Source organism: Penicillium diatomitis (assembly GCF_028827545.1).
Source record: "Penicillium diatomitis strain IBT 30728 chromosome Unknown utg000004l_segment0_segment0, whole genome shotgun sequence".
NCBI lineage: Eukaryota > Fungi > Ascomycota > Eurotiomycetes > Eurotiales > Aspergillaceae > Penicillium > Penicillium diatomitis.
In genome coordinates, this window is record NW_026623176.1 from 3,299,920 (window position 1) to 3,324,461 (window position 24,542).

A 24,542-nucleotide genomic window follows, 5' to 3' on the forward strand; every position below is an offset into this window, starting at 1 on the left:
ATCAAGTTTCCGGACTGGCTGACGAATGTGGCTCATCGGCGATTTGACGTGGATGCTAAGCCCACTTCACCAACTGAATGAGTCAAATTTTCCGCTCGCAAGTCATCTAGCGAAGCTCCAAGACGTCCGTCAAGGATACTGTGAACATTTTCTTGACTTCGGCAGATATTCTTGTATGCAGGAGGTGCAATGCACGTGTGTTCTTAGATTCATGATAAAACAGAATCAAAATGCCTGACTAAAACCTCGCATTCCGTGTCCGTCGATTTGCTATTGAGAAGAAAGAATCATCTCAATAGAGTACACTGGCGCTGTTGTCGTTGATCCTACGTGAATGTTCCAACCACCAAGTTGTACTCAGGTGTTTCTTCGGGCTCAGGGAGTCAATAGACGCTAAATCGCTTTCTGCAGTCCAGCTCCAGCAAAAGCTATACTTCCTAAGGTAGCCTTCATTCCATTGAGAAGCGATGGTTTTTGTAGCAGAACATGCGCGCTCAGCTCTAAGTTCTCTAGTCTTTGCCCTCGTCTGATCTCAGTTGGGGAGCGCATTACTTTGGGGGTTCATCAGTCGTCCTTAGAGGACGGTCAAAGTCTCGAAGCCTAACCCCCAGTGCCCGCGGTACCAAGATCATTCTAGTGCGCTAAGTCTTTGTAGAGATTTGGACATAAATCTGATAGGGCTGGCCTTTGTTTTTGTGGCACTGATCGTCAAATTTGACACCTGAGGCACCCACTTCCTGCCCCTTGCCGTCATAGCGTGAGCCGAGTCCACGTGATGTATCTCTTATCTTATCGACCATGCCCAGGGTCCGCGCAAGAGGGCTTCAATGGCGATTTCTGATCACATATCTTCGGAATTGCAGGAGCTACAATTCATCGCTTGTCAATGCAGTAAAGCTGGACGATGTCTTTGTGTGGGCCTATGCGGCGGTCCCACTTGCGGCAGGTGAGCGCCGCAAGCCTGGAGAGCCTCTCAACGGCCCACTCCATGGAAGCGTCGCATCGAGACCATGGCCCCACGCCGGACGGACGCGTTGTTCGAATGTCGACGGGCCTGGCTCGACGGCAATGTACACTATGGGTTCATGATGAGATGTTCTCACGTGAGGATCTCCTGCTCAATCCCTCTGCGTTTGGGGATTGCGACGTTCAAGTTGGTGATATAGTGGAAATTCTGCCTGTCCGCGGATCCGGGGATCCAATTCATTCTAGTCTCAAGCCCGATGCCTCAGTGAAGATAGCGCGTGATAGCCTGATCGACCAGAGCATGTCCTCAAAACCAGACGGTTCTTCGAAATTCAAGACTCCGCTTCAAAGCCGGTGTTTATGCGTTGTCAAGCCAATGCCAGCTGAAATCAAGGCTCGTCACCCCAAACTGGAAATATCTGTGACCAGCAGCGTGGCCAATATCTTCGGTCTGAAAAACCGAACTCAAGTATATTTGACTATTGTGGACCGGAAGAATTGTGCTGCATCACATGTGGATATTGCGTTCCGTGATCAGTACATGGTCCGTTCAGATATGTGGCGGCTTGTTGAGTCAGAGCTCGTCGATAAAATCATCTACAAGGGCCAGAAGATCATGTTCATGGGCAGTATCAAGGCAACTGTCAAGAACATCTTCATTCGAGAGAAAAAGGTGCTTTCAGGCTACTTTGCGCCCAACACGATCCCTGTCTTCCGGAGCGAGTCGGCCAAATATGTCCTTTTCATTCAGATGTCCCGTGAGATGTGGGACTTTGACTCAGAAGGATCTGGAGATATTCTCTTCAGCAGAGTTATCAATGGATTCCTCCCAGAGCTTTTCAAAAGATGGGCCAACTCAGATGCAAAGCACTTGGTTACAATCGTGCTCTTCACCCGTGTCGAGTACGATGCATCAGTCCATCCTGACCTATCCAAACTCACAAATCGAAATTTGAAACCCGACTCAAGCCCAAGCCCAATGCCAACTCGAGACTTCTATCGGGTCGTGGTGAACGATATGGCGAGCGGTCATTGGATGACGATTTTGGATGAGCTCAAGAAGAATTTTCGAACATTCCTTCGGGATGTTTCGATATTGAAGTCAGATGACCTGGAGCTTCCTTTCGATACTGGCACCAGGCCGACGTCCAGATCACATACGGCAATCATCGCCGGACGTCCAAGCACGGCTATTCGAGGCAACATCCTTGAGGCTATTCATCTGGCATCTGCTCATCTGGCTTATGATCATATTGATCGAGACATGGTGCATACAGGAACTTCGATAATCGTAATCACTCCTGGAAGCGGTGTTTTTGAAGTCTCTTATGAATCTTTAGCATCCACAACAGAAGCCCTGGCCAATCGGGGAATAGCTATTGACTTGGTCTGCCTAAGCCCCATGCCCCTTCACTCAGTCCCTCTGTTCAAGTATCGAGAGCCATCAGAGCGACCTCCAAGCCCACGTCCAACAAAAGACCAGCCCTACGGAAACGACTTGTCACCCGAGACTCAACATTCTATCTCAAGTTTGGCGAGTCGATCGTCCTATCTGTCCCCGGGTTCTTATTTTTCCGCCTCGCGTATACGAGAGCGAACCAACAATCGATCAGATGGCTGGTGTTATGGAATTCCACATTGGCTTGACATCTCGTACTGGAACCCTGAGACTTATCGTGAAGCTCGGCGAGTGTTGAAGAATGATCCCAATGCACCTATTCCGCTAACTGTGACTCGACCATCCAAGGCTTTCACGCCACGTGTTCGTATGTACGAGATTCAGATGATGGGTGTGATGGAAAGCGAGCAGTCAAATATCTCGATTCCATATCTTCTTGAGGGGCGCGATTTGCGCAGACGCCGCGAGTCTGTGCAGAGCTCTGTTGGCACCGTACGAAGTGTCCCGCGGGCTCGATTTGCAAACCCGCCCTCTCTCAAGGCTCAGTACAGCGACAGTCTAAGGCCAGAACGGTCCTCCATTCTTGAAAGTGTTTCTGATTCTAGCGAGATTTGCGTGGGCGAACCCCAAAGGACGCGCAAGGCTGTCATGGCATGGATGGATCAGTACGACGAAAATGTCTTTTCGGTGTCCCTGAAACAGCGTCGCGTCCAGAAGCCCAGAGGCAAGCGCATACATGAGCCCGAGAATCAGACGAGTGGTGCTCATGAAAGGATGTCTGCACGATCAATATTACGCCTTCGGGAACATGAATCCCACACGAGTGAGAAGAGCCAAAACGTTCGAGCAAGTGGGCCACGCAGACTTGATGAAACTCCCGTCTCCGCTCCCAAGAGCCCGGTCTCTGCCAGAAGTGTACCGGTGGCGAAGCCTGCATTGAAGCCTCCGGCAGCTGCTCGACCACCGTCGCGGATTTCACGCACGATCAGCTTTGCTCTGCGTGGATTGAGCGCCACTGCACCCCGAGCGCAAGCAAGCACAGGCGTCCATGTTGAACATGCCAACGCAGGGCCTATGTCAAATAAAAGAGGTTCTACTAGTACATTCTCTGATACTCGAAGTGTGGCATCTCTCAGCCCTTCCGAGAGCGCATCGATCCGCACAATAGCTGATGTTGTGCAGCCGGAGTATACGCCCCCAAAATTGCAATTGGAGTCCCGACCGACTCCATCTAAGCCGATATCGATCAAGGCGGTTTCGAGGAAATCATCTGAAGTTGCTGTTCCGCCTGATCGTACTCAAACACAGGGCTCGTTGTCAACTTCGGCCGCAGAAACCCAAATGAATGAAGAAGTCACCGGAGAAGGTCCATTCAGAACGAGAGATCGGAAAGTTGAAATTACGATTAATCATGGCGGCCGTGAGGGTCCGCCGCGGGCATCACCGAGCAAAGCTCTTTCTCCGTGGGTTCGGTCCATCAATCCCTGCAACACCCCAAAGGACGTGCTGCGAGACACTAGCTGGTTTGGCCGCTGGCAGCATGCGTACCCTCGCCCCCCACATGTTGCTGTGGTGAAATGGAAAAGTTTGAAATCTCCGGCAGTATTGCCCTTGACAACTGAGGAGTTTCCCACAGCAGCTGAGCTTGCCTCGGAATATCTACAGACACCTTATCGGGTGGCCCCCAACGATGAGCCTGATGCTTTCGAAGCACCTAAGACAAGGGGTACACTTCTGAGGGAGATGATTTCTCTTCGATTATCTCATGGTTTCCAGATTGTTGTTGGCAAAGGTGTCGCTGAGGGAACGGCTCGACCTATTCTTGAGAGCTTCAATGTTTTCGACACGCGGGGCCTTGAGAGAGACGGGGCCATTGTGTTTCTATCCAAGGGTAATACAATTCATCGTCTGAACTGCATAGGCGGTGGAGAAATTGAGGTGACCCGCTTCACACATCAGACATCTGCTCCGCTTGTGGCTTCGAAACCCACCAACTCTACCCTTTATCGAGCTGCTATGCGAACTATACTGAGTACAGAGTACGAGATCAAGGACATCAAACTGGACTCGACTGCAGAAGACTATAACTGGAACTACGCCGATAATTATGTTGCGGGCCATCGCGATTATCTGCAGAATCCAGCACAGCAGCTTCATTTCTGGCGAGTGCGTTATGTCTTGATTCCTCTGCATCTTCATGCGAACAACCGACGACATCTACAATCTTTCAATGAGGACAACGAGGAGGAGATTCACTTGCTAGGAATCAGCCAGCTGACCCATATCTGGCAACGACATAAATATGTGTCCCCAGAAGAGAAACGTTTCGAAATATCTGCCAAGAAGAGAGATGCGAATCCCCTCAACATAATGTACCAGACACGGAATCCATCAGAGGTGGTAGCTGCAGAGCTTGATCGAATTCTTCTGTCGGATCCACGACTCGATAACCCTCCTGCCCAGCTTCTGCCGGAATCTGAACTTCTCGAACGGTCCAGCGTCAATCTGTCTAGCTTGGCGCAAACCATTCAAGGCGAGAAGGGCGTGCGAATGATGGATCGACGATGGCATTGGAGGCTGCATTATAATTGCTTTATCGGGTTCGAATTCACAACGTGGCTGCTTCAGAATTTCCGCGACATAGATACCCGTGAAGAAGCCGTTGCGTTCGGCAATGAATTGATGAAGCACGGCCTGTTTCAGCACGTGGAAAAACGGCACAACTTCCGCGATGGAAATTATTTCTATCAAATTTCTGCCGAGTACCGTGTGACTCGACCAGAATCTCGCGGTGGCTGGTTCCCTCAGCTTAGAGTGGACAAGTCCATGCCATCAACGCCAGCCGTTGGCAATGCCAAGGATTCCCCGTCAAGCTTCCATACCCGCTCGGACAGCACTGAGGACCGGGCACCCATTACGCCGAACACACCGTCCAAAGCCAAGACCAAGGTCGCTATTATGCTCTCTAAGTCCTTGAAATATGACGTGGATAACCGGAAGCGATCAAATCGGCCCGAGGTGGTTGAACTTCACTATGACCGGTTGCATAACCCTGAGAACTGCTTCCATATCGAATTGAGCTGGATGAACACCACACCGAAGCTTATCGAAGACACCGTTAATTCATGGGGCTCGACTGCCGAAAAATTTGGGCTGAAGTTAGTTCAAGTACCAATTGCCGAGGCATGTGCCATTGACCGGACTCAACCTTTCCGCAAGCCGTTCGAGCTCAAACTGAAGGTTTCTCCTCCTAAGGCGCCCATTCACACTGTTTTCAGCAATGCATCCTTCGCACAACCAGGACCTCCGGATAATTTATACTATCAGAAAGCTCTTCTACGCAAATTTGATTTTGTTCTGGACCAGGAGGCTTCCACTGCATTCCCTGCCGACGTTGAGGTGTCCTTCTCCTGGGGCAAGCCAGAATATAAGTACCCGCAGTTCATTCACCGGACGGGCAGTCTTCTTGCTCAGATCACTGACGAGGGACATTTCTTGTTACTCGCCAATCGACTTGTGAGTACGAGAAGCGTTGCCAGTCGAGACGCAGGACGTTATGAGCATCACGGTCGGCCCGAGTATCGTGGGCGTACGACTACTCATGATGTGCTTGACCGCATTTCGCCGCGTCTATCGCCGTTAGTACGGCCTCTGCACGAAATTGGGAGCCCTATTTCCCAACCTGGACACAAAGAGCTTGACTCAGCGAACCTTTACCGAGCCCCTGAGCATGTTCTCAATGGATTAGTCGAGTTTTGCAGTGACGCAGCCCAACTTGAACAATTCTATAGCGAGTCGCATGTTCGGCCAGTCTCAACAAAAGTCGAGCCCACTACAGCTAATCTGATGGACACGTCGATCCCAACGTTGGAGCTCCCCGCCAGCGTGGTCAGTCACCACATCTCCCCTCCGCCCGGTTTACCATCCCGTATCAGCCGGGAAGTGCGAGATCACCGAGACGTGCTCAAGTCTCCCGAAGTTGCGCGTCCCCGTGCTCGCGGCGAGAGTATAAGCTACAAGGGAAGTCCACGCAGTGGTAGTTTACGTCCTTTGATGTAAGCGATTGGCTTGCCAGCTTTTTTCGCGATATCTCGAGCTTGACAAGGCTTGCTTCACGTCCAATCATTATTCTCGCAATTTGACCTCACCGTCAGGTCGTGTACATAAGGTCGATTATGTATTTCAACGTAACCCGTCAAGTGTGATGTACCTTTCACCTAGCTGTCTGTTCTACTGGCGATAAGAATAGCAAACATACCGCGGTTCGTAGCAACTGATGCTAGGTCAGAATGAACGTCATTGGTAAAGTTGCCCGCAAGCTTGGGCGGGTCCATTGTTGCAAAACGGTAGCTCCGACTTCTCGGCATGTAATACCCCGTGCTCAAACGTGCCTCCGTATTCATTCTTAACTTGATCTGTGTCCTTGCAAGCTAGTGGTGATTTTATCCGAATTTACCGCGATTTAGCCGCTACAGGCCCTTGCGCGCTGGTTGGTGGGCTAATTCGAGGATCAGCTGCATTTGCTGTTTCCAGCAATGACATTCAGCTTACTCTCTTTCCACGATCCCCCCTCTGATGGGATTGCCCCCTTATGCGGAGACGAAGTTCCAGTGCGACTGCGGAGTAGTGGAGCTCTTCGCCGTCATGTCTCGTCGGTCGAATCCCCCGTGTCTAATGAGGGAAATCAAGAGGGACAGAGCGGACATGGTCGAAAGCTGGTGACATGATTCACGAGACTCCGCTGGCCTGGTCGGCGGTTTGAGTCGACAGGAGGGGCTATCTCTCATTTCATTGCATCCGCTCGACATTCTTTCTTTCGCAATCATTGCAACTCGCGATCTAGGTCAACCTCTTCGCACGAATTGAATTGGTTACGGAAAGTGCGGGCACTTCTGTTATTCACAGCAAGATGAAGTTCACCGAGGGAATGTGGTGCCTGAAAGTATGTTTTCTCGAGAATTCGGGTAGTCTTTTCGACCCTGCAGATGCAGCCGAGGGACTGGGTTCTGACGCATGGTGGTCGATAGGAAGGCGTTCGCATTGAGTGGATGAGCAATGTTGAGCGTCTGCGCACGGAGAATGAGACAGTTCACTTGCTGTTGAACAAGCTCCAGAGGCATCGCGGAGATACTCTGAACTCACGTACGCCATAACATGCTTTGCGTTTGACTTTGACTGAAAATCGGCAAACTAATCAACTTGGAAGCCACTATTTCGGCTCGTGTCACCTCGCCGCAGGAGGGGGTCATCGGCGTGAAGTTTGTTCACTGGTGAGTAGCTTTGACTAATTGGGCGATTCTTGAGAAACAATCGATACTGAACTTCAGCAAGGGCCGGAAAAGTGGACAATGGACCGCACTATCACCTGAACACAGTAAACGGTCATGCTGTCATCAATCATGACAAGATCACGGATCAGTTGGATTACAGGAGTGGCCCCTTGGCCTTGAATGTCAACACCGCAGCCAATGCTCTCGACTTTGTCTTTCGTTCACAAAACGGCAGAAAGCTGACTGGGCACTCTTTCCGCTCAATTGGCTATGTCGCCGACCAACGTACCAACAAGCATCGCTACGAGGACGGGATATACGCCGAGAAGCAGGGATACATGCTAGCTGAGCTGGATCTCGGTGTTGGTGAGAGAGTCTACGGCCTTGGTGAGAGATTTGGACCACTTGCCAAGAACGGACAGACTGTCGACATGTGGAATGAGGACGGAGGCACGAGCTCTGATTTGGCATACAAGAATATCCCTTTTTACATGTCGTCCAAAGGGTATGGTGTATTCATCAATCATTCTGGTAAAGTCAGCTTGGAAGTGCAGTCAGAGCGAACCACACGAGTCAATATCTCTGTGAGTGGCGAGGAAATCGAGTACTTTGTCGTTCACGGCGATGATCCCAAAGACATCCTGCGACGATACACAGCTCTTACTGGTCGACCAGCGCTAGTCCCATCCTGGAGCTACAATCTTTGGCTCACAACCAGCTTCACGACAAACTATGATGAGCAGACCGTTACTGGTTTCTTGGATGGGTTCAAGGAACGTGATATTCCCTTGGGCGTTTTCCACTTTGATTGTTTTTGGATGAAGTCCTATCAGTGGTGCGACTTTGAATTCGATGAAGAAATGTTTCCTGACGCCCTGGGGTATCTCAAGCGACTGAAGGAACGCGGTCTGCGAATCAGCGTCTGGATCAATCCATACGTTGGTCAGGCCTCGCCTCTTTTTGAGGAGGGCAAAAAGAACGGATACTTCATCAAGGTCAGTATCATTATTCTTTCTTGGCTAAAATGACACCCTCTTACTGAGTGCTGAATTTAGCACACGGACGATTCCGTTTGGCAATGGGACTTCTGGCAAGCTGGCATGGCTGTTGTGGACTTCACCAATCCAGCCGCGTGCGATTGGTATAACAGCCACCTCGAAAGGTTAATGGAAATGGGTGTCGACAGCTTCAAGACCGATTTTGCAGAGCGTATTCCCGTGAAGGGGATCAAGTACCACGATGGCTCCGATCCAGAACGCATGCACAACTACTATGCCCTCTTATACAACCGCAAAGTCTACGAAACACTCAACAACCGTGTCGGTCGTAACCAAGGCCTCTTGTTTGCGCGCAGCACTGCTCCGGGAGGGCAAGCTTACCCTGTTCATTGGGGTGGTGATTGCGAGAGCACCTTCGAGGCCATGGCCGAGTCACTCCGTGGCGGATTGAGTCTCATGCTTTGCGGATACATTTTCTGGGCATCTGACATTGGCGGTTTCGAAGGAACTCCACCACCCGCACTATACAAGCGATGGGTACAATTCGGGCTGCTATCCTCGCACTCTCGACTCCACGGGTCTTCTTCGTTCCGCGTGCCGTGGATCTACGGAGAAGACTGCTCAGTCGTGCTAAGGGATTGCATCAAGCGCAAGATCCTACTCACACCCTATATCTTGTCCGAAGCTTTGTGTGGTCATCGTGATGGAACGCCGCTCATGAGAGCATTGTTCCTGGAATTCCCTCGAGACCTGAACACCTATGCCATCGATACACAATACATGTTCGGGTCCAATCTGCTGGTCGCACCTGTCTTCTCCGAAGACGGTGAAGTGACCTTCTATGTTCCACGGGCTGGGGATGGGGCGACCGGAAAGTGGGTGTCGTGGTTTGACCATTCCAAGTCGTACGAAGGTGGTCAGTGGTACACTGAGACTCATGACTTTGATACTATGCCTATTTTGATTCGTCCAGGATCGGTGACGCCGATCAATCCAAAACTTAAGGTGCCAGAAGACAGCGCATTGGAAGGAATGCAGTTACTGGTGAATGGCACCTTATCTGGAGAGACCATCATTGAGATTGTGGACCCGAGTCAAACAGACCAGGTTCTGAAGAGACTTCGTGTGAGTGGCGGCCCTGATGGAAACGGCGTGCAAGTGGACGGACATGAAGTGGAAGTCATCAGCATTGGCCAGTGATTCCCAGATCCCCGGTCCTACGCTAATGAGTCAAGCTAGCGTACAAGTTGGGGTTTGGCTAGGAACTACATCTTAGAATCTTAGATCGTGTGAAATGAAAGACTTAGGACTGCCTGACTGATAATCTGTTTCCAATGAGGTATTAATGAACTTCCAATGACCGATGGGTATCATAATCGAACAAGAAAAAAAAGATGCAGTGTAGCTGTGAACACCAAAACATCAATGAAATATCAAAGTCTCACGCATGCCAATGGTTAGTTGAAAGAGGAGAACCTGCACAATGCATGTCTTTCAGAGACGGGACGTAATCACCAGCACTCCTCAACCTCCAGCAGCCACTTTCGAATGCCCTGACGCAAGAAGTTATCTACGCCGGACTGCTCCCTTCTTCGCTCTCGGTCGGCCATGCCTAGCCCACCCTCTGTGTCCTCGCGACAATGGTCTGCCGTAACTATTCTGACCACTTCTTCGAGGGCCCCCAAAACAATCTTACGACATTCAGCACGCGGAACCTCCATAGGAGGCGCGTCTTCAACACGAGAACCTGCTTGTGGTTTCTCATCCCCACGACGAGCTCGCGAAGGTGACGGTGCCCGGGAGTGAGCAAGAGATGAAGAGCCACTTTGACCAAGGACTCTCTCAACGGCATCTACGAGAATACCGTCAAGATCCATGACGGGTTCCTCGACAAACCTTTCTTCCACATGAGTTGGCACGTAGGACTCTGAGAAACCTGGGTCCGGGGACTTGCCCTGGTTTGCAAACAGACCAGAAAAGTGGGAGGCAGAGCTTGAGCTTCCGACTGTATGGCGAGCACCTCTTGTGTAAAGGGCACTGACAGGCGACGGCGGTGAATTTCCATATGGTTGACCAACAATTATTTTCCGACGCAGCTTGAGAAGCTTAACAGAAGAGCTTCTGGTATCAGCAATCAGGGTTGATGCTACATCTACCCACTTTTCCGTGCCTTCAGCATCGGGACTTGACGCAATGGTTGGGGTAGGCTCGGCGCGCATCGCCCTTTTAATATCTGCCTCAACCGCGTTGTACGGCCGAACAGCCTGAAGAGAAAAATCTTCATGAAAATGTTTAAGCCATCCCGCCACGTGAGTGCTGGGGCCATCAGCCTCCTTCGTGGTTCCATGGAATCCTGATCCACTGCTGTGTGTGGAGGCCATGGCGTCCATACTCGTGACCGATGCCCTTGTTTTTCTAGGAGAGGCAATGGTCGAGTCTCCTGACGAGGAGAGGGACAAAAATCCTGGAAGAGGGAGATCGACATCCACCACACCCTCGTCCGCACGCACTGAGAGTTTGAGAGGCGACTCACGAACGTGACTGGAGAGGGATGACTGTTCTGGAGACCCATCAGCGGTGCCATGATTACTGATTGGAATGGTGATGTTGCCGCTTGGCGCAGTCACAGAGTCTTGTTCAGCCTCAGTCTCGGCAACTTCTTTCACCATTTGAGACAGGGTGGGCGGCGCCCGTGGAGGCAGTCCTGATAGCGTAGATACAGATCGTTTACGAGCCTCAGCCGGCGAATAATAATCAGATCCATCGGTGGAGGACTCCTGTCGAGAACTCCAAAGTCCCGAGAAGATCCCGCCCCAACGTCCTCCGGCCGTCGGGAGACTACCATTGACGGTTGAAAACGAGCTTTCACTCCGCTGTAAATTCTTCAGCAGAGTCTCCGATGCGAGGCTTTCATTGGAGTCTGCTATGTTGCGGTCAGATCCTCCCTGGCTCGAACGACTCTGCTGAGAAGTGAAATGTGGCACGGGCACTGTGCTACTTTGAGTCGTCATGGAAATCGTGGCACCACTGGTATTTTGTGTCCGGGTATCCCTAGGTTGTATTGTTGCACTCAATGTCTTGATTGAACGTGCATCCGATCCGCGCCGTGCTGCGGCAGTCGATGGCCCATAGTTCACTGAATCAGCCGTTTCCATCGACCGCTGAGGCAACTCCTGGGAGGACACGCTGACGGAGCGGCGGTGTTGATGACCATCCCCTGACATAAGTCGTTGCGCACGGGCACGTCGTTCAATTGCTCTACGTAGTGACTCCTGCCGAAGCATTGGCACAGTGGGTGGGCTTTGGGAAATAGCGCGCATGGAGGCCGATGTGCCCGGCCGCATCGGCGATGGCAATGGCTCCAATTTTTGCTTGGAAGGAATGAAGGCGGAAAGCAAGAAAATGAGACGACGGGCGGTCATCTTGTCCGGGCACACAATCACTGTTCGATGAGTCAAAACAGGATCCATGTCCTGTCGAGCCTTTTGCTGCTGACTGTGACGGCGACGGTACCACTCAGGTCCAATAATGCTCAGCCATTCTGTGTGATTGCCCAAGAATGCAGTCAGCAATACAAGGAAAAAGAAATTTGCATCTCTGTCGCCTAATGCGCGAACGATTGAGCGACCTTCTTCACGCCACACTCCCCATCGACTTTGACCGGTAAGTACATAAGGGCTCTGCAGAGCCAGGCCGATTCGACGGGTGCTGCGTATCGCTTCTTCCTTGAGCTTCGAGTTGACAGAAAGTATGTTAGCTGGCAAGTGGACACTTGTCTGATTCGTCCTCTGCATGTTCGGAGGTTTCGCCGGTTTTGGATGAATTCCAGTAAGAGAGTCCACTTTCTTCAGGAGGAACAGTATCTCGTTCCTGGCAAGCCTTTCTAAATGAGACAAAGTCCGGGTTATGACATCCCAATGATCAACGAGAAGATCGAGTCGCTCGTCCAGACTGGCAGGAGGCGATGCAGTGGACAAGCTATCGTCGAGGAATGCGCCAGGCCAGCGGTGACAAGAATCCAGAGAACTCGATAACCCGGCTCGCGGAGAATCAAGACCCAGAGTACTGAACCGGGACACAGGTCGCCCTGAGCCTCGAGCGAGCAGGGGAACTTGAATCGTGATTGCCACTGCGTACATCGGGGTCTTCTTCTCCTTGATTTTCTTCTGCTTGGAGACATCCGGAAATGGGAAGCCCATCTCTGGGAGAGAGTCCTGATATATCCCGGTTGCATACTCGTTTCGATCAGCAGACGTATCGGCTCCTTCCAATATGCTGACGCTGAACATGCGAGTTACAAGAACGGTTACCTTGGCAGGAGGCTTAGTTTCAGGCACTCGTGAAGACCCCATTGGACCAGAGGAGCCTCCAGTCGTGTAAGCCCGAGCTAATGGGCTCCGCACTGCGGGAGAAGAGTTCGCTCCCATGCCCGGCTCGTCATCGGCCGACATGATGTGCATTTTGGTGGAAGAGCCGTAGGAAAAGGAGCTGCTACCGAAGATACAATTGATCAAACCTGAATCATTGGAATCAGACCCATGACGTGTGACCCCAGGTTCGTGCCAGGTTCCTCCTGGTGCTAGAGTGGAGCTACGGCCACGAGCTCGGGAAAAGGCGCCGGGACTTGCGGGCATCGTTCGTCGGGCATCAGCGGCAGCTGACAGAGGACTGGAATCTGTGACGGAGGATTGAGCTAGGTGGGTTCGGCGAGAGCCTCGAGTGAGGCTGGACACAGCGCGGGAATGGCGTGAACCTGATTGATCGACCCCATTATGATCGATCCCGAGCCCTGTTGGCCGATGATCTTCGGAAGCGCGAGTGTCCAGCAAAATGCAAGCTTCGCGGTCTCCTAACCCATTTTGAGCCACAATCACTCGGAAATCCTTCATGAAGTCCAATTCCATTCCACCACGATCATCGTATGCGCCGACTGTGGAGGCATTTGGAGAATGAAACGTCGCCTGCAATGGATAAGTGTTGGCATAGGATCGACGGAGGAGGCTCGCGTCTGGAAACAATAAGCCGGATGTGTGTTCCTCCTCGGTCACCGATTCTAGAGGAGGTCCATGACTTCGTGACGTGTACGTAGCCGGATTCAGGCTGGATGCAGCCGTGCTGAGCAATCGGCCCAGCATCGTGGAAACGTCCGAGAGGTGTGGGACCGCAAGTTACAAGAAATTCGGGAATGCAAGAGGGTTAAATCGGCCCGATCTCCAAACGTGGTGTAACGATGGGTAGGAGACAGCTAGATGAATCTAGACTGCATCTACCCATTACTTAATTCCACGGGGCAGCAACCATCATAGATGGAAAGACGGAAGATGTACAATGAGTGAACCACTTTTGACCGAGGGAGAAGTTCAGGCGTAAATGTAGAAATGGGATGGTCTGCAGGCAGTGGGGCGTGTGCGGAGGAGGCGGTAGAGAACACGAGATGATGGGAGCAATTGGTGTCCAAAGAGGCCCCGTTGAGTCCAGATATCAAGCATCAGTGAGACCCAAACAGATAAGACCTGTCAGACTGGCGATTTCGCGCAGTTCTTGGAGGAGAGCCGGAGAGGAAGTGGGTAGTCTTAGAGAGGCTCGCATGAGAGTGGAGAGGGGACCTGAGCTAGAAAGGGCGGTGAAAAGCGGACAACAGCGGATTGTGCGGTTGGTAGGCCACATGACTGCAGCCCCGGGCTCGAAGGGGAAAGCCATCTGGAAGCGGACACTCAAGTCGAGATCGAAATTATCTCATACCACCGTTGTCGCGAGACACGGTGAAACCCGCATATGCGACTTGGAGAGGTTGCTGTCGTTGCACTGCAGTGGCGCTACGCTGCGCTACGAATCCAGACGGGAGCGTTAAACAGGACATATGCCGGTGTCCAGCCCACGTCAGTTCTTCGACACCGTAGGAGACCAACTTCAAGCTTGGTGAAGGCTTGCGAGAACGTTTGAGAGGAACGCGTTGAATGATCTATGTAGTCTTTCATCCCGCTAGAAACAGAAATATATACGAAACAATATCAAGTAACTTCCTCATGCCTTTGATCGCCGCTTGACCTTATCGGCCAAAGATTTCAAGTCGTCGAGCCCTGAGTCGGTAGTTGATTTCTTTTGCTTCTTTGACCGATCTCGAATTTCCCTAGGGGGTTCTGTCTCACCGTCATCTCCGGTGTGTCGTCGCTTGCGACCCTCGTCAAGTAGGGCTTTCATGCCGGATGTTGCCTTGAAACGAGGATTGGTTGGGTCGATAGCAAATTCATGACTCTCGAACAGTCGGGAGAATCGAGGATCATTGACATCGACATTGAAGTCATCCTGAACAGTAATCTGCTTGTTTTTGCCCTTGGCCTTGCCCTTACCCTTCCGGCGAGCCTGTTTCTCTGCTTTCTCAATCTCATTCATGTCAAAGTGTTGAATCTTGGCTTTTTCGTCATCCAACATCAATAGCTCCAGCTCGGCGCGCTGGGCAGCAGAAGCAGCTTCTTCCGCAGCGCGTTCCTCCCGCTTCTTGCGCTTCTCCTCCTTCCGACGAGCTGCAGAAGTCGTCTTGCCACTGGGATCGTCGAAGAACGGATCATCAAAGCCCAAGTCTGCTTCTGTAGTCTCGTCGACGGCTGGTTCGTTGTCGGCGTTCGATGGAGCCTCGACCTCGGCTCCCTCGGTCGTTTCACCCATCTTTTCAGCTTTGCGACGTTCCTTACGACGCTTCTTACGCTCGCGCTCTTTCCGCACGTAACGTTCAAGCGCCGTCTCCTCAATCTGGGGTTCGTTCTCGAAGATGCCACCGTCTTTGCCATGGCCACCTGCGAGTCCAGAGGTGAACGTGACCTCCATCTCACCAACAGGGCCAGATGATTTCGAGCTTGGCGTTGGCTCGGTGCTCAGGCCGAGCAGAGCTCGCATACGCTGCTTCTCGGCTTCCTTTTTCGAAAGCTTGGTAGTAGTGCCTTCATTCGTTGTATTGTCAACGACTTCCACGCCACCATCTTCCTCGCCTTCGCTCTCGGAGCTATCACTTCCGAGGTAGGCTTTCAGGTCGTTCTCCTCGATTTCCTTCCGGGACCCACGGAATGCGCGAGCCTGGGCCTCTTTCCGTGACTTGTCATCCGCGTCCCAGGTCAGCTTAACTTTGCTGTGTTGTAACGCATCTGTGACAAACTCGTTCGGCTTGTACCCATCAGGGATTCGGGAACACGAATCGCGTGGCTTGTCATCTGAGAAGTCGGTATCATCTGGAACAAAGCGGAGGTCGAAGAAGTTGGCGCTGGAAAGATACTCGGCACCATCCACAAGGTCGTACACATGCTTAGCGCACTCCTTTGTAGAGAACGTCAGAATGGCATAGAAGTAGCGGAGTCGCTCGAGCTGGTACTGGCGCAGCTTCGTGGAGTTGAACTCTTCGCCAGTGTCGGCCTTCAGCAGGGATTTTTTGATCTGCTCCTCTTCCTCATCAGAATCCAACTCGTTGTTCAAAGAATCATCTTCCGCCGCATTTGTAGCTGCGAAGATCTCGCGGGGCGGGCCCTCGGTTTCTTCTTTTTCCATCCGCTCTCTGCCAAATTCACTAGGATAGACCGTAACGTTCAGAACACGGCCGCCTGCTGGCAAGAAGCTGGAGAAGCATGCCATCAAATCCTCCGCGCGAATGTTATCCCAGTCCAAGTTGACGACAGCGATACGGTATGTCACTTCACCAAGAGGAACATTGACCTGCTGCTTGTCAGGGAAATCGACCTCTTCCTCCGGCTCCTCTACCTCAGACTCGTCTTCCCCGTCGCTGGAGCTTTCCTCTGACGACGAATCTGAGAAACCACCATCTCTCGCTGGGTCGTATGGACGTTCCTCCACACGGTTCAACTCTTTTTGCACCTCGTCGTCGTCATCGACGCTGATGTTGTCATCCTCATCCTCTTCTTCGCTGTCCTCGTCTTCGATCCGGTAGAACTTCTTGAGCTGTTTTTTCGTATCGTCTTTGGCCAACTTGCGCCCATATCGATCAACGGCAGCGTTTCGAGAGAAATCTTTGTCATCGAGCATATGCGCAAAGCGCTTATCGAGCTGGACGCGAGTATGCCGTTTACTTGGGAGGCGATAGCGTGGATCTGACTGAATACTCGCAAATCGAGGATCGGCTACAGCAAATATATCAGCCCATTATCCAATACTATCTTAAAATAATGGACTGTTCGTTTGAACTTACTGATCACCGGGCCACTGTCGCCTCTGACACCATTCTTCTTAGACTTCTTCTTGTCTTGACCCGCCATCTTGAAGCAGAATCTCGCGACTTTGGTTAGTTCGATCTGAAGAACCCCACAAGCGCCCTTCAGCCGTCAACGAAGTAGGGCAGAAATTAGCGTTAAGGATGCAGAAGTTGCGCCGATACTGCTATCGCGAAATACGGACTTTTTTCTTTTTCTGCCTATTATTTCCGAGCGGTGTAGCTGCACGTGAGTAGGTTCCATCCCGATCGAATAATCTTAGTTGCGGCCGGGCCCCACGATTGGCCGAGTCAGATCCATTTCCCGCCGAAGCGAACCAGTATCACTGCCATTCTTTCAAGTACTTATTAGAGGCATCGATCGTTCTACGAGCTCTTCTGAAAAAATACAAGAAAGTACTATGCTATTACGATACCTGATACTTTGGGCGTTTCTAGCCTTTGATCCATCTTAACAGTTATTCATCCAGACAATCTACCTAGAAGGTGGGTTTCTCAATCTCATGGAATCCTAACGTTACTTGATGTAGGTTATGGCACCTCCGTGAACAGACTAGCCGAACGTACAATGCTTATAACGTAACGAATCATAGATTGTACATGCGAATTAGATAGAACCCTAGCAACCAAAGTATCGTTTCTCCATCCAGCGGGGCTCGCCATCGGGCTCAATGCGACCGACAATGATGTTAATCTTGGGAAAGACAGCGATCAGGCGCTTAATTCCTGTTTCACCTGCAGCACATGTGACAAAAACAATTTTATCCTCACTGACACCATGGTCAATGAGAACACGAACGGCCATCAACGCAGCTCCTCCGCTTGCCATCTGCGGATCCAGCAGCATGACCATGGAGTGCTCTTCAAGCTGAGGAGGGAGCTTGAGGTAATGCAGCTCCGGTTCGGAGCTGCTTGCATCTGTTTGGATTAAGACCCTCCCAGTGACGCAGTCTGGAATAGACCGCTTCAGAGCGGTTTCTAGACAGGAACCTCCCCGTAGAATGGCGACTGCAGATACCGAGCCTTTGGGGTGTAGACCGAGGTATTTGTTGCCTTGCGGTGTCTCCACCGTAGTCTGAACGTATGGAGTCATGTCCAGGGCTCTATAACACACATATTAGCAGTTGAAAACGCAAGTAAATGACCAACATGAAGACGGACTTCTCGATGAGTATGGAGGCAAGCCGATCAAAGTAAAACACAAAGTCGACATGCTCAGTAGCAGGGTCTTGCAGGACAGTGTTCATTCCCACGAATTGCGGCGTCGCTGGCATGACGTGAACATTCTGTGGCAACTCAACTTTAGCCGCCAGGAGGCCCAGCTTACGAAGAGCCTCGGTGTGGCTCTCCGACTTATCCTGGAGCTTTCGCTGAATGTGCTTTACGACCATGTCTAGAAGAGAGTTTGTGTTTAGTACGCCTTGTCGAAAAGTCTAATAGAAGAGCAACCAGTGCTTGGCTTACCAATCGCAGTGATGTTTTCAATGCCACGAGGAATGATGATATCTATAAAGCGATTAGATATGGACGCGGACAAGCAAATTATACAAGCGAGCTGACCCGAAATATGTCGCTGGGGCTCGACAAACTTTGTGTACGATGGTTTCACGAAGGTAAACCATTGCTTGATGATTCCCTCGACGTCTCGCCCGCGCTCGCGGACATCGCGGAGGACTGAATTCAAAGGACTCGTTAGAAGGGCAACGGGGACATTCAAGAGTCATCGGCTAACCTCTTCGTCCCAAGCAAACATCCATATCAGCTTCAACAAAAATCTAAGCCGGTCAGCTGTGCAACACAACGACATGTTATGAACGGGAAAGTTTTCATTAGCTGACCTTAACATCGAGCAACTTGAGGATTCTTGGGTCATGAAGAGCCAAGATCCCTTCCAAGATAAGCACACGAGGCGAATAAAGAGTGGTCGTTTGAGTTTGCCGTTGATGATTGGCAAACGAATAGACTGGAATATGTGCCTTCTTGCTGGAGTCATCATCCTCATCAGAATCGTTGTATTCGCGAGTGCAAACATTGAACTTTATGGAATTTACCCTTGTTTCAGATCTTCAAGAGTACTGACCAATAAGTCAAAATCAATAGAGTCAGGACAATCAAAGTCATAGTTATTGGCATGGGCCTTGGCATGCTCCTCAGGAGTCAAAGTCTTGTAGAACGAGTCCTAAAAAAGAGTCGATGGTTAGATTTTCTGCTTCGAAATACAACGGGAAGACCGCTCTACAAACCATAACCAAAATTACGACCCATGGCAGATTGAGTGATTTCACAATCTCCATGGCCACCGAGGTCTTGCCGGAGCCAGAGCTCCCAGCAATACCAATGATGCTCAGGTCATGCCATGGCGGGGAATACTTCACCTCCGGGACCACTGAATAGAACGGCGATGTCGATTCCATAACGACCTTTGATAAAGTTTCAGACCATGACCTCCAACGAAGAGCCTCCTAGAAATCAATTTTAGACCTCGAGCGGGGACATGACTTTCTTATCTCGTGATTTGACCTGAACTCGTCCTCAGTTGTGATAAATTGGGCTTAGCGCGTGACTGCGGGTCATGCCCGTCGCTTGTGGCTGACATAATCGCTTAAGTCAATTTCTTTCTTCCGCCCTCCTACTTCTTCACCTCCGAACCTCCTCCTGCTTTCTCCTCCCAGAGCAATTCCAACCTCCAGCGTTCTGCCTTGAATTCCATGGCCGTCGTCTCTAGGGTCGCTCTTCAGCTTGTCTCCTAGCTGCACATCGCATACACTGCCAGGAGCACTTGTATCTTGAGACGCTATGTCATCCACTAACATTGTATGCTGCTTGGCACTCTAGTACCGTCGGGGTCAGGGTTTTAACACTGCACAGATGTCTCGATCTCCCTCAAGTGCGACGCCAAAATGGCACCAGTTTGAGCGGAAGGTCGAGGATATCAAGCCATCCAAAACGTGAGTTACAAGCATGTCCAGTCTTTCAGCCCATTTCCCAATTCGCGGCCCTCGGCCGTTACCATGATGCACTTTACTCAAGTTGGGAATCTCTCTGAAAAATTTTGAGGAGAAAAACATTTGACTTGTCTATCTGATCTCTTTTTTACGTTCTTCGAACACTGTCATTGCTCGCTATTCTTCCCACGCAGCTGCTAATATGAAAACTCAGTGACATCAACTACCTTGTGATGGATTACCTGATCACGAATGGCTACCCCGCCGCTGCAAGTAAATTTGCCCTGGAAGCGAACGTTCAGCTTCGCACAGACATGGAGTCCATCCAGGAGCGAGTCGAAATTCGCAATTTCATCCATTCTGGAAATATCCAGGCAGCGATCGAGAAGATCAACGAGTTCAACCCTCAGGTAAGCTTTGTGACTTTCCTCTCAATCCCATCTACTCTTTCATGATTATACGAAGTTTCATGCACCACTCCTATTACACCCTTCGGGGAGTTGCGGATAATCAAACATCTTCAGTCCTCAGTATGATTAGCAATTTTTTGCTCTCAATCTGTTCATCAAGTCTCACACAACAACACGTTCAGTACACGGCTAACATTGATTTGGCTAGATCCTCGACAAAAATCCTGCGTTGCACTTCGCGCTTCTCCGCCTCCAACTGGTAGAACTAATTCGCACTTGCACATCCTCTCCCGACGGCGACATCAGTCCCGCGCTCGAGTTCGCAACTGCGCACCTCGCACCACGTGCCCCTACCAACCCACAATTCCTCGATGATTTGGAGCGGACCCTTGCCCTATTAATCTTTCCGAGCGGCAGTCTGTCTCCGTCCCTCGGCAACATGCTAGATCCCAGTCTTCGTAAAGAAATTGCTCAGCGGGTCAATGAGGCCATGCTCCAGAGCCAAGGCGCCCGTCAAGAAGCGCGTTTACGCGGACTTGTCAAACTACGCGCCTTTGCCGAAACTAGAGCCCGGCAAGCCAAAAAGGACATCCCTGAAAAGCTTGACATCGGCCTCCTCGGCGATGGTGGCGGAGATGCCCAATTCAGTAACACTAGTAATAATCCTCTCAATAGCGGCACTATCCACAATGGCGGCGGCGACACTGTGATGAGCAACAGTGGTGATGGCGAAGCGATGGTCGCGTGAAATCTTGCCTATTCTCATGAGCGCCGGTCTCACATTCGCGTCCATGCATCTTCTTCATGAATGTGCCGATCCATCATTGTCCTTTTGCTCGAGCTCAGTGCACTCATGCGCTGCCTCTGTTCTGTCCTCATGCTGGGGCTTTGACTTTAGCGTGGCGTTCGGCGTTTCAGTTTGTGCTATCTGATTTTGATCAACCTGGAGCTTTTACATCGTGAGCCTGCTACACTACATTTACAATATCCACCACTCTAGAATTCTTAATTGTAATCAGAAAGCATAGGCAATAATAGCCTCTGAAATTAAGCTGATTCTTCAAATGCATTGTAAACTTTGTGATGTACAAGGGATCTCTTTCAGGCGTGCCCAAAATCAACCAATCCTCGCACGTCCACATCCACTTTAGCAGGCGAGCGTCAGCGAGCCTTAAGTCATCTTGGAAGCGGACATTCCGGGCATTGACACGACGGAGTGTCTGTTCGAAGTCGTGGGGCTCACTCCGACGGACGGGACATAACCCCAGCGGAGGATTCCAGTGTCCATATGAATATCCATCCAGGATAAGATCATGTGCACGGTGACGCATATATGCGTTAGATTCGCGATGATCGGATCAACGCCAACAATCGCTTAAGGTCACAGGCGGGCTAAGTTACTGAATATATACACCGAGACAAGCGAGAGCGGGCTGACAAGACGAGACAATGTGGTGGCCCAAGTAGTATCAAAGTAGGACGGAGACATGCCGGCGATAATCGCATAGAAAACAGGTGTGTTTGATGGTGCTGAAATGCGGAACATTGAAGCGGTCCTCACAGGAATCCCAACATGTAACCCAAGGAATAAATATCAAATGTCAGTTGTATGGGTGTGCAACATAGATCATTCGATCGGACCACACAAACTAGAATGATCACAGCCGATGTAAAAGAAATATTTATATTTGGTCCACTTGGATAACAATGCTGTGGAACCAAGGTCGCCGTAAATCATATTAAGGTTTACCGGAGGAAAACAACCCGGTTCTTGTACTGAACTCTTAGTGCGAGTCCAAGGGAGAAAGGTTTCATGAAAGGCAGGAAACTCGATCAAAAACTCATCAAATCTGCCGTGTATATATGTTAGCTGCAAGATCAGGATTTAGGGTATTATCAAGAATTATGGGGCGCTGGTGACACATACCTCTTCCGAAAAGGGCACGCTTTGCCCAGTCCATCGCCAACATACACCTCGTGCGGAAGCTGACACTCTGCGCGAAGTAGACGCTGCGCCAGAGATACATGGCAACGACACCACCGCTGAAGCTCAAGCCACCGAAGTCGAAGATAGCAGCGTTGCTAATGTACGCAAGACTTCCAAGATGTTTGTACTTGAACGCCCTATAAACTGCTTCATCAAGATCGCCGTATTCGATATCGTTGGCTCGCAGACCTGGCAGAGCTGCTGCGATCTTGGTCAGCTTACGGCCAAGGTACACTCCCTGCTGGTTTGCCCGTTGAGCGGTAGCCGGAAGAGAGGTGAGCTTGGTGTCAATCTGGTGAAGAAGTTCCGAGAGTTCACCGAAGTCGAGGGTACCAGACCGATCTGTGTCATATTGCTCGAAGAGTCGGTCCAAGCGACGAAGGTGAGCAGCTGCTTGCGGAAAGCGCTTCTTCACACGCTTGGCGAGATCGCGCCATTCAGAAAACGACAGTTGAACCTTCTCCGGATCCCGGTCCTTTTCCCAGGCCATAGTACGCAGGAACTTCATAATATTTTCGGCAACGTTGTTCTGGACAGTCGAGCAGTCGCCAATAGCGTAAACATCACCCATTGGTGCACCAATCAGGCGCAAGTGAGAATCGGTCTCCAATGCGTGCTTGTTGTTTTGACTTTCCAGCTTGTTGGATATGGTCTCGCAGATCTCAGCACGGGCTGTGTTGACAGTTAGAGACGATCGCAAGACCATGAGCAGGAGCGCGATCACTCACCAACTCCAGTAGACCAGAGGCAGAATGCATTTGGAATTTCTTTGGTAACAGGTTTTCCGTCTTCCATTTGAGTAAAGAGCACACGGTCCTTGTGCACTTCCTTGACTCTAGCGTTTGTGATAACTTCAACCCCATCACGAGAAAAGCGACTCTACTCCACGTCAGTAAATGCCTAGAGCTGCATATTTGGGATGAATTCCTACCTCAGCGTATGTGGACAAAGCTTCGTCATAAGTGTTTAGAATATGTGAGCGACTCTGGATAATGTGCACTGAAATTTCGTTGCGGACGATGCGGGGGAAAGAGTGAAGCAAATCCTCGTTGAGCAAGTCGAATAGTTCTGCAGCAAATTCGACACCGGTAGGGCCACCACCGCAGACAACGAAGGATAGCAGACGTTTGCGTTCTTCATCGGAGGTAGTAGGTAAACAAGCCTGTTCCATATTGTCCAGAATTTTGTTTTTGATTCGGCGAGCATCATCGATCCCCTTGAGGAAGTTACAGTTTTCGAGACCCTTGACACCATGGGGATTCGTCACACAACCTAACCAGGATATTAGTCAGTTCTAATGGCACTATTGAAGCGTACTGAAACGCAAAATCGAGTGTGCACTTACCGACACCAATCACTAGCTTGTCGTAAGGCAGATAAAAGTTGTGCGTTTTCCCATCGTTGTCAACCTGAGAGACTTCCACCAATTTGTGCGAGAAATCGACGTCCGTGGCTGAAGCTTTGAGGAAATGTCCGTGAACTCGTTCGATAATACGTCGTACTGGTTCGACCAGGGAGCGGAGACCAAGGGTACCCACAGTGGCAGAGGGTAGCATGGGAGTGAACAGGAAGTAGTTGGTTGGAGAAACGACAGTAACGTGATAATCACCAGGGTTGAGATTCTTGAGCAGCGCAATGCTGCCCCAACCAGTACCAAGAATAACCAGACGAGGCTTGTCCTTTTGCTCCCTCATGGACTCCGAGTCACAGTCATCGACGAGATATTCAGCGATTGGTAGGTTTTTGGGGCCGCCGCAGCGAGGATTCAGAGCCAATTCAGAGACGGGGATGTCCGCAGCACTCGGTGTCTCACGATAGGTGCTGGCATCGTAGAGAAAAAACGCGACCACGAGAATGCTGCTCCCGAGACCGAAAGCACCGCAGAAAGCCAAAGTTCGGTACAGAGCCGCCAGAACCCTGGACCGCTGCTTGGGAGCAACCTTCACGCCAGCTTTATCCGACTGAAACCGAACTAGGGTCGATGGCTTGGGAACCGCACCGAAGGGACGCTTGGAAAAGGGCTGACGAGCTGATGTATTCAAAGAGCGAAAGATCGATGATTGAGTGACTGGAGATTTCTCAAGCAACTTTGCGCCAGACACGAGAGATCCAATTGACCTCATCGTGAGGGCGTCCGGACGACCCCGGAGTACCGCTGCCCGCATTTCGACGGAGTGCAGCTGTACGAGAACGAATACAACCGCAGTGATGGATATGTAGCAGCGAGACTCTCCCTGAACAATGCCTGCTGGGAATTGAACAAGGAAGAGAAACCTCGAAGCCGTGTCGTTGCACAACAAAGTTGAAATACGCGAGGACAGAACAAGAGGATGGGGATTTGAGTATCGTTCACCA

General features: G+C 50.8%; 7 protein-coding genes across 7 annotated transcripts; 3 read left to right on the forward strand and 4 right to left on the reverse strand.

Moving 5' to 3' along the window:
• Positions 1-988: 988 nt before the first annotated feature.
• On the forward strand, positions 989-6,424 carry iml1 (GTPase-activating protein IML1; the record flags this gene model as incomplete). The annotated part of the gene is made up of 1 exon (XM_056933973.1): positions 989-6,424. One exon carries the CDS (start codon positions 989-991, stop codon positions 6,422-6,424), a length of 5,436 nt encoding a protein of 1,811 aa, XP_056791514.1.
• Positions 6,425-7,274: 850 nt separating this feature from the next.
• N7539_004372 (putative sugar hydrolase) lies at positions 7,275-9,833 on the forward strand (the record flags this gene model as incomplete). The annotated part of the gene is made up of 5 exons (XM_056933974.1): positions 7,275-7,307; positions 7,393-7,507; positions 7,572-7,635; positions 7,697-8,630; positions 8,691-9,833. The coding sequence occupies 5 exons, from the start codon at positions 7,275-7,277 to the stop codon at positions 9,831-9,833; spliced, it is 2,289 nt and encodes a 762-aa protein (XP_056791515.1).
• Positions 9,834-10,144: 311 nt separating this feature from the next.
• On the reverse strand, positions 10,145-13,768 carry N7539_004373 (uncharacterized protein; the record flags this gene model as incomplete). Its single annotated transcript, XM_056933975.1, has 1 exon — positions 10,145-13,768. One exon carries the CDS (start codon positions 13,766-13,768, stop codon positions 10,145-10,147), a length of 3,624 nt encoding a protein of 1,207 aa, XP_056791516.1.
• Positions 13,769-14,657: 889 nt separating this feature from the next.
• N7539_004374 (pre-rRNA-processing protein ESF1) lies at positions 14,658-16,891 on the reverse strand (the record flags this gene model as incomplete). Its single annotated transcript, XM_056933976.1, has 2 exons — positions 14,658-16,756; positions 16,825-16,891. 2 exons carry the CDS (start codon positions 16,889-16,891, stop codon positions 14,658-14,660), a joined length of 2,166 nt encoding a protein of 721 aa, XP_056791517.1.
• Positions 16,892-17,464: 573 nt separating this feature from the next.
• N7539_004375 (uridine kinase family protein) lies at positions 17,465-19,259 on the reverse strand (the record flags this gene model as incomplete). Its single annotated transcript, XM_056933977.1, has 8 exons — positions 17,465-17,948; positions 17,995-18,238; positions 18,310-18,351; positions 18,406-18,519; positions 18,578-18,620; positions 18,684-18,881; positions 18,926-19,024; positions 19,089-19,259. The coding sequence occupies 8 exons, from the start codon at positions 19,257-19,259 to the stop codon at positions 17,465-17,467; spliced, it is 1,395 nt and encodes a 464-aa protein (XP_056791518.1).
• Positions 19,260-19,713: 454 nt separating this feature from the next.
• N7539_004376 (glucose-induced degradation complex GID8) lies at positions 19,714-20,948 on the forward strand (the record flags this gene model as incomplete). The annotated part of the gene is made up of 3 exons (XM_056933978.1): positions 19,714-19,793; positions 20,005-20,200; positions 20,409-20,948. The coding sequence occupies 3 exons, from the start codon at positions 19,714-19,716 to the stop codon at positions 20,946-20,948; spliced, it is 816 nt and encodes a 271-aa protein (XP_056791519.1).
• Positions 20,949-22,044: 1,096 nt separating this feature from the next.
• Positions 22,045-24,352, reverse strand: N7539_004377 (putative NADH-ubiquinone oxidoreductase 64 kDa subunit; the record flags this gene model as incomplete). The annotated part of the gene is made up of 5 exons (XM_056933979.1): positions 22,045-22,070; positions 22,128-22,859; positions 22,916-23,066; positions 23,119-23,459; positions 23,533-24,352. 5 exons carry the CDS (start codon positions 24,350-24,352, stop codon positions 22,045-22,047), a joined length of 2,070 nt encoding a protein of 689 aa, XP_056791520.1.
• Between the last annotated feature and the right edge of the window lie 190 nt (positions 24,353-24,542).